Source organism: Ipomoea nil, unplaced genomic scaffold, assembly GCF_001879475.1.
Source record: "Ipomoea nil cultivar Tokyo-kokei standard unplaced genomic scaffold, Asagao_1.1 scaffold1262, whole genome shotgun sequence".
NCBI lineage: Eukaryota > Viridiplantae > Streptophyta > Magnoliopsida > Solanales > Convolvulaceae > Ipomoea > Ipomoea nil.
In genome coordinates this window covers 551,964-563,573 of record NW_017617690.1, presented here as the reverse complement: position 1 = coordinate 563,573, position 11,610 = coordinate 551,964, and the positions used below count along the sequence as shown (strand labels likewise).

General features: G+C 32.0%; 1 protein-coding gene across 1 annotated transcript; it reads right to left on the bottom strand.

The window, feature by feature from the left end:
• Positions 1 to 2,062: 2,062 nt before the first annotated feature.
• On the bottom strand, positions 2,063 to 3,657 carry LOC109184563 (HMG1/2-like protein). Its single transcript, XM_019334585.1, has 8 exons — positions 3,532 to 3,657; positions 3,325 to 3,379; positions 3,153 to 3,230; positions 2,995 to 3,052; positions 2,849 to 2,893; positions 2,678 to 2,758; positions 2,502 to 2,576; positions 2,063 to 2,400 (listed from the first exon to the last, which is right to left on the bottom strand). The coding sequence occupies exons 2-8, from the start codon at positions 3,369 to 3,371 to the stop codon at positions 2,380 to 2,382; spliced, it is 405 nt and encodes a 134-aa protein (XP_019190130.1). The 5' UTR covers positions 3,372 to 3,379; positions 3,532 to 3,657; the 3' UTR covers positions 2,063 to 2,379.
• Positions 3,658 to 11,610: the final 7,953 nt, after the last annotated feature.

Below are 11,610 nucleotides of genomic sequence, written 5' to 3'. Positions count from 1 at the left end.
CTTTCCCCGGCCCGGTAGGGTAGTGAGGTGAAGCCGGATAGTTATGTTGTGCATCCGCAATGGTGCATACGTATGAAAAAACGACGTCGTTTTATTAAAAACGTGCATCCCACTTAAAAAAAATATATATTTCAGGTTCGATTCCCCTCAACAGCATTATGTTGTTCATTCATTCTGGAATTTTAGTTCATTGATTCTGGAATTATAGTTCATCGATTCTGGAATTATAGTTCATCGATTCTGGAATTTTAGTTCATATGTTGTTGCTGGGAATCGAAACTGATTTTTTTTTTTTAAGTGAGACGCGCGTTTTTAATAAAACGACATCGTTTTTGCATCCGTATGCACCATGCATAGTGCATACAGATGCACAGCATAATTTTCTGGTGAAGCCCCGACATCTTGACTTGATAGGATGATGGAGGAATAAATTATGTTGCGGCTGACAAGTCTCGATCTTACGTTTTAACTCACAATTTACCACTTTATCAATTGAATTGTTAATTTATGTCTTTTCTCAATGGTCTGTTTAGAAAGTAGGAAAATGACTCGTGGAAAGTATTTTTCGGACATTTTTCGAAAAATATTTTCCTTTCCAGTGTTTGGTTGCATTCTGAAAAATATAGGAATGGATGGAAACTGAGGAATCGAAGGCAACGATGGCAGCGAAGGCAACCATGTATTGAGTGTTGGTGGAAAATGACTTGCGCCAAAATTTGGCGTAATTCATTTTCCGCAAAAATGCCTTGTGTTTTTCGTTGATCGGAAAACATTTTCCAGAAGTCATTTTCCTGGCCAAACAGACCCTAAAAGTAATATTATTTTAGTCATGGTAAAATAGTTAATCTATCAATTAATTTTGACTTATTTAACCACTATTAGCTGTTTGAATTGATTAAACAATCCATATGAGTATTTGATTAATTGGTTTTTTTTATAACAACTTAAATCAATTAAATTAACAATCAGCTCCCACATAGAATCAAAATTTTATTTAATTTCACTCTACCATAATCTATCTAATCATTTGCGTACACTCAATACTATAATCATTAACTATGGTCGTTATCAAACATCGTCTGTCCACTATAACCACCAACTACCCTTGCTCACATTCAATCTATTTATATGCATTAACCCATAAAGGGTTGGATGAGCACCATTCAAGCAATGAACCAATATGTATCTTTCCCCAAAAAAATAATAATAATAAATAAAAAAAATGAAGCAATATGTATATCGTCAGCTCAGGGTGTGGGATCCCTTGAAATTGGAGATATGTATATTGAGCATATTAAATTCAAAAATATGACTTAATTTTTTATATTTTATTTTATTTTATTTATAAACTTATTTTATAAGTGCTTCGATTATACTTGACCTGGCCTAATGAAACAAATCCCATTAAACTTGGCCTACTAAAAGTAATTCAATGAGTAGAAAAAAATGATAAAATCGTGGGAACCTCGAAACTGTAAGGTGAAGATTATTAATCTTGATAATTTGACTTATTAGTCTATTGAACTTTTAACTGGGAGTAATATAGACCTTGACACAACAAAGCTACATAGCAGCGAACATAAGTGGAGAAAGGTAGCGTAACAACTTGTCTTCTCATTTACATATTGTGTATGTAAAGCAAAGCAGGAAAAAAGGGTGATTTTCAACCATTTCATGTACAAAAGTGTATAATTTAATGAAGAAAAAACTTTAAAGAATGATGCTATACACCCTTTCTACCTTTCCACTCTTGAGCTATTTGATTGAACAATAGATTGAGAAAAAATTCAGAAAGGAAAAAAAAAAAAAGGATTTTCATTCATTAAATATCATTTCTCCATTTCCCAATGGTATTTTACACCAAGAAAACATATCAGACTTGAAAATGATTTCATGTTTTCTAAATTGAAAAAGAGCATGAGTTTCAATTTCCAATTGAAAAGAAAATTTTGGATAGTAAAAAAAGTTCAATGAGCACAGCCAAATATGAAACCATGCAAAATATGCATACAATTAGCTACACAGACACCTCGCACTTACAAATATTGAGAACACGAGCAAGTAGAGCTAAGAAGATGAGACGGGCAAATGTAACACATTCATAATACAAAATATAAACAATCCAACGATGGGAGGAACAAGCTTCCAACCCATCGTACCAAGTAGAAGATGAACAGCGTGCACTACAGAAGCTATAAGCTGTTACCAAGTTAAATCCGATTCTAATAAGGAGCTACATACAAGTCACTAAACGAACGGACAAAATAAAGGGCAACATATCCTTAAACAAACAACAATCCTAAATATAATACTAGCCAGGTCAACTGCTAAAACATCAAGAACAGCTCCATAAGCACACTATCATCCTACCAGAAGTGTTCACTCGTCATCATCCTCCTCCTGCAGTACAGGATTGAGTAATCATGAATCAATAATCACAAAATATTGATTGCATACAGTATATAGTGTACTTAAAAACTCGTAATGAAACGTTGACAAACCTCTCCACTGCCGTCTTCCTCATCATCATTCACCTCAGACTTGGACTTGTCAGACTCTTCCTCATCACCTCCCTCCTATTCGTCAATCACCAGAAAGATTCAAAACTTCAAACTTAAAACATACTAAAGAAACAAGATAACTATACTAATTGCATAACGTATGAAAACTTATTAACCATTTTCTTGTCGTAAGCTTCCATCTGTCTGTTGTAGTCCTCCTTGCGCTGCTCTGCCTTAGCTATGTAGGGCGCTTTCTCCTAAATTCCAAATATTTTCATTAAAAATGCTCCACGACACATTAAAATGATGAACCCAACTGCAAATATACCAAATAGCAAACAATCTACCTTTTCAGACATGGATTTCCACTTATCTCCAGCAGCTTTTCCAACCTATTTTTCAAACATTATTACTACTCCACTAGAAATTTGCATCACAATTATTTGTATGGCAAACAAAAAAACACAACAAACAAAACAGAGAAATCACTCACAGCAGCAACTGATTTGTTCTTAGGATGCTTTTCCTTGTAATCTTTCCTGAACTGTTCCCTGTACTCCAAAAAAAAAGGTGGCAACATACTAAAATTTTCATACAAAAGACATAATTTCGGCAACAACATAAGACAAGAGAATCTAAAAAATCTCAGACATGAAAACGAAGAAAGCACTGGCAGGTCTTTTAGGCTTATTGGGATCCTTCACATTCTTCCCCTTCTTCACTGCAAGCCTATTTCAAACCCAAAGACAAAAAACTTTTTCAATTAAAACAACAACGAAAACGGTGGATGAAAAAAAGTCAAATACTTAAGCGAAACCCATACTTGTTGTCCGTTTTTCTTGAGTCGGCCTTCGATTTTCCTCCTTTCATGATGAATTCTGAGAATCCCCAACAAAAAAATATAAAATAAAATCCCAAAAAAATCAGAAAATTGGATCTGAAATAACGGTGCAAATCGAAGAAAATAGCGGAAATTGATTCCAACTACGATGAAATAGCACAAAAATTAGGTTCAATCGAAGAAACTTACTGTTGCAGAGAGAAAGCTAGGGTTAGGGTTGAGAGGCAGGAAAGAGAGATGAGAAAGAGCGAGTGAAGATATTTTGGGAAGAATATACGGACTTAAGTCCTATCATACACTGTGGAAAGTATCACTGGATCATCCTTAGTCCTCACGTTCATTTGATTATATTAATTATGAAAAATGACAATTTTAATTTATTAGTTATATTTAAATTATAAACTTAATTCATGTATTATTACTTTATAAACTTTTTTTTCTTTAATTAGGTTAAAAGTAGCAGGTTCTTTCTATTGCTTATAAAATTTTATTAACATAATATTAATAATTTATTTTAAAATTTTAAATTATTAAATAACATATTAATTTTTTTGAAAATTATATGGTGCTTCATTAAAAGTAGGCTGAAATAATATCTGGTGGGAGAAGATCCCAATACATAGTTGCAGATTGCTGATAAGTCGTAGTTGCTAAAGCATGAGCTAGATGGTTCTCTAATTTAGGAATAAAATGAAACGAACAAGACTGAAACGAAGATGTAATAAGCCTGCAAGTGTCAATGGCATAGCCTAAATATGTGCGCAACACAACGGTTGGTGTAGTAAGATAGCGATGTAGTGTCAGGCAGTCCGTATATACCTCGACATTCTGTTCTCCCTGATCCTTCAACCATGATAGAGCTTCTTTACATGCGAGCGCCTCAGCCATAAGTGGCGAGGAGCATCCTTGTAGTGGTCCGCTGTATGCCGAGACATAGCCCCCGTTTGCGTTTAGTAAGACTGCCCCTAGAGCAGCTTGTCCCGTCTCTTGCATGTAACCCCCATCCACACGACACAATCTCCTTGGCGGTCCCGGCGGCGTTTCGGCAGTGAGCAGGTCCGCACCATGCAGTTCGGCATTTCCTTGTGGCAGGGTCGGCACAGCTGGCAGCGTGGTGGCTCAGGCCGTGGGCAGTGGGTGCGCCCGTGTCCACGCCAGCTTGGCAGCAGCGGCGGTCTTGAGCACCACCTCCGGGCGTGGTAATGTTGCCTCCCAAACCGCCCTGTTCCTTGCTCTCCAAACATTGTAAAGTATTGCTACTGCATATAATATCCCATCAGAGTCTAGAACATTTAGGAGTTCATCAAACCAAACATAAAAAATATTCGTGATTATATTGGGGATTGTGAGGTTAGATTTATCCCAAATGTTCCTTGCAAAATCACACAACACTAAGGCATGCATTGTGTCTTCTTGAGATATTCCACACATGGCACATCGTGGATCCACATCCACCCTCTTTATAAGCAAGTTTGTAGTAGTAGGCAATATATCAGTAATGGCTCTCCATAGAAACATTCTCCATTTTGGGGGGATTTTGAGCTTCCATAGGGGTAACCATTTTGTAAACGCTCCATTACTCTCTTGATAGTTTCCCATTATTTGTTTGTACCCACTTTTAACAGAATACTCTCCTCTTGGATCCCCATGCCAGTACCAGGTATCATCATAATCCGGGGAGATGGGTATTTTCATAATTTCCGTCACATCACTGGGTTGAAATAAGTCAGTTAAGATCGAGGGATCCCAAACACCAGTTTGCTGATCAATCAAACCTGCCACTTGGCTCCTTGCAATTGTATTGGCATTTCTGTTTGTATCATTGGGTCATGGTCATTCTGTAGCCCGGGGTGGGTCCATATAAATGTAGACTCCCCATTACCAATTCTACGCCTCACCCCACCACAAACAATACTCTTTGATGCCATGATGCTCCGCCAGCAGAAACTGGGATTATTCCCCACTTGTGCATCAAAGAAAGATCCTTTCGGAAAATACCGGGCCTTATACACACGTGCCACCAGAGAGTCAGGCTTAGTCAACATTCGTCACGCCTGCTTTCCTAGCATTGCTAGATTAAATGCACGCAAATCTTTAAATCCCAGCCCACCATATTTCTTTGGGATACATAATTTATCTTGATTCGGAGAAATCTGAGAAGCAAAAATGATAAGCAGAATGTTTCTTAGAATTGAAAATATTGAAATTTAAATTTAATATATTAGTTTATTATATTTTTTCTTTTATGGTATGTAAATTACAATTTTTGATATCTCATTGAGTTTATATTTTAATGGGTAATATATACTCCGTACAATTTAGTTATTACTATATTAAAATAACTATTTTTAAAAACTCATTATGTAAGTGAAAAATAATTTTTTAAAAGTATTTACCCCCAAAATTTAATAATAAATATTCAGTGTCGTTCCCCATCTCAAAATTTTGCTCCATCAATAACATACAAGCTTATTAGTAAAGAAATAATAATAATAATAATAATAATAATAATAATAATAATAATAATAAAAAAATACATTTCATAATAAAAATAAAAACAATTTAGAAGAACCTTTCTCTAATATAATTGCAGCTCGCAAAATAAATTTAAAATCCAAGCTGTAAAATTACGGTATATTCAATTCTAAATAATCACTTGTTATTATTATTATTTCTCATAATCCTCATCAATCGATAAGTATTTAGCAAAAATTTTGTAGTAAGAGTAACGTAAATATGAAGATTCATGAAAGAAATTTGGAATAATTTTACAAAACGACTAATATATCATTTAATAATTTGAAAATTCAAAATAAATTTTTAATATTAACAAAATTTATAAGTAATATATTGAAACTGCCACTCTCAAAATAATTAAATGGAAAGAATTGCATATGATAATAATTCATGAACTGAGTATACAATTTTTTTTTTTTTTTTTGAATGCTACTAGCTCTATTAGATTGTAGTATCTGTTCATATACTTTCTCAACCTACTAAAACACAAAGAGCCAATAACGCCACCACTGAGACTCGAACTCACAACCTTCCAAATGGAAGTCCAACCCGGATACCATTAGACCACATAGTCCTAGTAACTAAGTATACAATTTAAGCATAACTAATGCACTAAAATTGTCATTTTGCATAATAATTATACAAATAAAGATAAATGTATAAAATATAATGATTGTTCTTTTTTCTTTATAACCCAAATTTTTCAATTTAATTGATGAGCATATCTTGACCCTATGAACCAAGCTCATGCTCATGAGGAATCAAATCGAATCAATCTAAATTTAAGATGCAAACCAAACTGTACATTTCTATAAACAAGAAACCCAAGTCAAATTCAAAATCATAATGTTCGTGTCAAGAATTAAACATCCACCATGTTACTGAAAGTACATTTAAGTGAAGTTTCTCGTTCGTTTTTAATTATTTGTTCATTTAAATGTAATGCAAATTCAATTGAAATGAATTGCATAATTGTTTAAATTAAATTGAGAAATTCATTTAAATGTTAAATTAAAAAATAAAAAGAAAAATCATTTGAAAGACTGTTGCATTCGTAGGGTTTGACTCTTTAAAAGAAAAAAACTTTGGCTAAGATGATATGTAGTGACAGAGACGGGGCCAAAAGGGGCAGCTGCCCCCCTCACCCCACCCCTACCCCTACCCCTACCCTATATATAGCCTTTGTATATATATATGTGTGTGGGGGGGGGGGGGGGAGGGGGGTACATTATGAGTATAAGTATTACAAAACAGATTATATAATCAAAAGCTTTGGTAGATAAGGTGGTAGGAAACGCGTTTGAATTTAGAAATGGCTTGGGTTTAAGTCCTTGTATTAACACATTCATGATATTTTTTACATCTTTGCTTCAACACAATTAAATTTTGGCATCCATACATATATATAACTTTTTTTTAATATTAATAATGGGATATTTTTGTTTTTTATATTAATAATAATGAGATGTATATATCACTTTCTTTATATTAATATAATGGAATGTATATATAACTTTCTTTATATCAATAATGAGATGTGTAATTTATAATGTGTTTTATATTCGAATTGTTTTATCAAATTAATTATGTTTCATATTTTGTTATAAATATTTTTATAAAATTTTAATATGTTTTATTTTCGCTATATCCAACAATATTTAATGTTATACTTAAGTGTTTAATTTTTTTTAATTTTCTCTTTTCTTTTAATTTTTTGCCCCCAACGAAAAAAAAAAATTCCTGGATTCGCTACTGGATCCATCCCTACTTCTTTGCCCCCCCTCAACATAATTTCTGGCTTCGTCCCTGTGACACTGTGTAGTGATCTCTCTCATGTGGGAGGTCATGAGATCGAGCCTTAGTAAATGTGTTGTTTACTCTTTCTGCTTCATTAGGTTGCGAAAATATATTTAAACGTAATAGAGTCGATAACATTTAGAAAAAGAAAAAAACAGACTTTATTTAAGGGCATATTTGGTTCATTGAAAATGTTTCCCTTGAATTTGAAGAAAACTCATTTGTTTGGTTCATAAAGAACATTTTCCTCAAAATGAGGAAAACATTTTCCATGGGCCCCCTTCGTATTTTGTTTCCATAGAAGACAAGTAGAACAATTATATCCTTACTAACTTTTCTTAATTACCATCATTATTATTATTATTATTGTTGTTGTTGTTGTTGTTGTTATTATTATTATGTAGGGGTATAATTGTCTTTATACTCATTATTCTTTACAAATCCAAACTCAACCAAACAATGAAATCGATATTCTCAGTAATTTTATTTCCACCAACCAAACAATGTAATTAATCTTCCCATTAATTTCTTTTTCATAAAATTTCAATTACATTTCTCCTCAAATATTTGCGAACCAAACAAGACCTAAACCTTTTAAGATTGAGTACCCAGTTAACATAAAATATTAAAATCCCAACTAATATGGGTTGGGTTCGAGTAAGTTTTCTCCTCAAATATTTGCGAACCAAACAAGACCTAAACCTTTTAAGATTGAGTACCCAGTTAACATAAAATATTAAAATCCCAACTAATATGGGTTGGGTTCGAGTAAGTAGCCACATGATGGGAATATCACTCGTCCACTTTTACCTAATAAACCACAAGCAAAATCTACATTGATACGATATTGTTTGGCAAATTATATCGTACACCGCGGTGCATAATCAATTATGCACCGCACATCAAAATGACATCGTTTTATTTAATGAAAAGAAACAGAATCAGTTTTGCATCGTTCCGTACCGTTCTGCAAAAAATAAGTATGTTCTTCAGTTTCATTTTGTATACAATGCAGTTTCACTTCAAAACAATTCCAGTTTCATTTCGATATAACTACAGTTTCATTCAATATTTATACACTCAAATATGTGAAAATGTTATTTAATTTTATTTTATATACACTATAGTTTCATTAAAATACAACTACACGATCATTTCGATATAATTACAACTTTATTGTACAATATATACTAAATTATGTGAAATGTTATTTAGTTTCATTTTATATATACTGCAGTTTCATTTCACCACAACTACAGTATCATTTTGATATAACTGCAGTTTCATTTGATAATATAAAAATAATACATGAGATAGTGTCGGTTTAGATACACTGTAGTATCACTCCGTTAACAATAACAGCGCGCTGTTTCTTTACTTAAAGAAACGACGCTGTTTTGATGCGCAGTGCATAATCGATTATGCACCGCGGTCCACGATATAGCGACTGATATTGTTTGTTTTGGGTAACACTACTCTCACTTATACAAAACTAATATTTGTTAAACTTATAAATAATAATGTTCATTACTTAATTTTGTGAAATTATATGAAATAGATGTCATTCACCTTACAATGTGCAATGATATTATCCTCTTTGCGCCTCACCTGCATAAACATACCATTGAAGTATTGTCTATATATGTATCTGTGTGAGAGAGAGAGAGAGAGAAGTATTGTCTATACTGATAACTTAGTATATTTTTCTTTCATTTGCCATGCGGGATTTAGGAAACGTTATGCTGTGAGGATGTGTCCACCTTGCAAGTTGACATGGTTTTATACCATAATTTCTATATTGTAGATTCATAATTTTTATATTGTACATTCATAATTTTTATACTGTAGATTCATAAAATTTACACTTTAGATTCATAATTTCTAAATCGTAGATTCATAATTTAAGTACAGTAGATTCATAATTTCCGTACTGCAGATTCATAATATCTGTACTGTAGATTCATAATTTCTGTACTGTAAATTCATAATTTCTAAACTGTATAGTTATCAAATTATGAACATATAGTTCTCTGATTTGTGAAACCAGAGTTCAACAATTAGAATCTAAAGTATAAATTTTATGAATCTACAGTATAGAAATTATGAATCTACAGTATAAAAATTATGAATGTACAATATAAAAATTATGGATATGGAACCGTGCCCACAACATAATTTGCCGGATTTAGGTTTGCCATCCCTAAGAAGGGATATTAAGGCCCAAGGCAAAATTCATCTTGATGTTATTGTTAGGGTAAACATCCATCAATTTCGGTCGATTTTCGATTAATAATCGAAATAATTAGAACTTTAACCGAATTTTCATAACTGATCAAATTGACTGACTAATCTTCATAACCGATATAATCAAAATCGATGATTTTTGGTCGGTATCGATCGGTTAAATATAAATGATTTTTTTTTAGTAAAATAGTTAAATTTATTTTTATTTATTTGACTAATGTTAAAAGATTAAATTATTAAAAGAAAAAAAAACAATATCTTAGTATTTATAATAAATTAAAATAAATGTTCGGAAGTACAATAGTAGTTTAGTGAGATATAAATAAATTATATTTATACATTGTATGGTTAACAAATGTCGTGCAATTCAACGAGTGATAAAAATTAATGTGATAAATTATGACTTGCAAAATGTAAATGGGACGAAGTTAAATTATTATTATTATTATTATTATTATTATTATTATTATTATTATTATTATTAGTATTATTATTATTGTGTATGGGACCGTACACACAAATGGTTAGGCTTACCAACCCTTATTCCTTGTGTAATACTTTTTCAAATACTTAACCCAAATATACTCAAATGAGCATGCATGCATGTACATGTACAACATAATGACAATAGTCACTTTAGCTTACCTTAATTCGAGAAGGCTCATAATTTATTCCTTTCGAGTTTTCATATAATTAAAATAGGGAAAAGTGTCAAATTGGCCCCTTAAGTCAATTGGATAGTAAAATTGAGTCCCTAAAAATAAAAATTATTTTAAAAAATATATTTATCAAATTTTTGAAGAAATAATCTACTGAATAGGTCAATTTGGACTTAATTGAACAATTTTACAGGTTTAGGGGATCTAAATGTAATTTTTTTTTTTTTTTTTTTTTTTTTTTTTTTACTTTGGAGACTCAATTGCACTATTCACTTGACTTAGGGGGGTCAATTTGACACTTTTCCCATTAAAATATTGTCTCATTATACTATTTATTTTATCTATGTTATTGGTGTTGGTTGACCCGGATCAATTTATACCATCAAATGCAGTTATTGGTTTGAGGGAGTCAAAATGACAATATAATTCTAATATGACTCACATGTATTCATTTGAACTCGCAATTTGCATGAGTTGAGTTTTGGGGGTGATAGCTAGTGATGCATCAAGGTGAGTTTTCACAATTGAACCCATAGCGATGTTAGGTTGAGTTTTAGGAAAAGAGTGTCAAATACACTTTTTAAGTCGAATGAATCATGCAATTAAATTTTATAATTGAAAGAAACTCCATCAACCTCATTTAAATTGATCTTTAAAAAAAAAAAAAAAAAGTATACATGAATCCAAATATTATCTATTCAGTAGATTATTGTTGATTTGTCATTGACTATAATTACAAGTGAACTTTTTTTTTCAAAAGTGGTAGCGATTTAGTATAACATATTAGATGAATTATATATACAGATTAAAAAAAAAAATTAACGTGAAGACAAATGAGCATTGGTATAAAGGTGGTGATACTAATAGTACATTTTTTTCATAATTCGGTTAGAGTTAGAAGGAGAAGGAATCAAATTGCTAAGCTAAATGGTAAAAAATGATGAGGGGCAGTTTGTGGAGGGCGCGGATGAAATTGGAAATGTCACGCTTAATTATTTTGAGTCATTGTTTACGTCGCAGCAAGGTGAAATGCATTCTGTTATTGATTGTG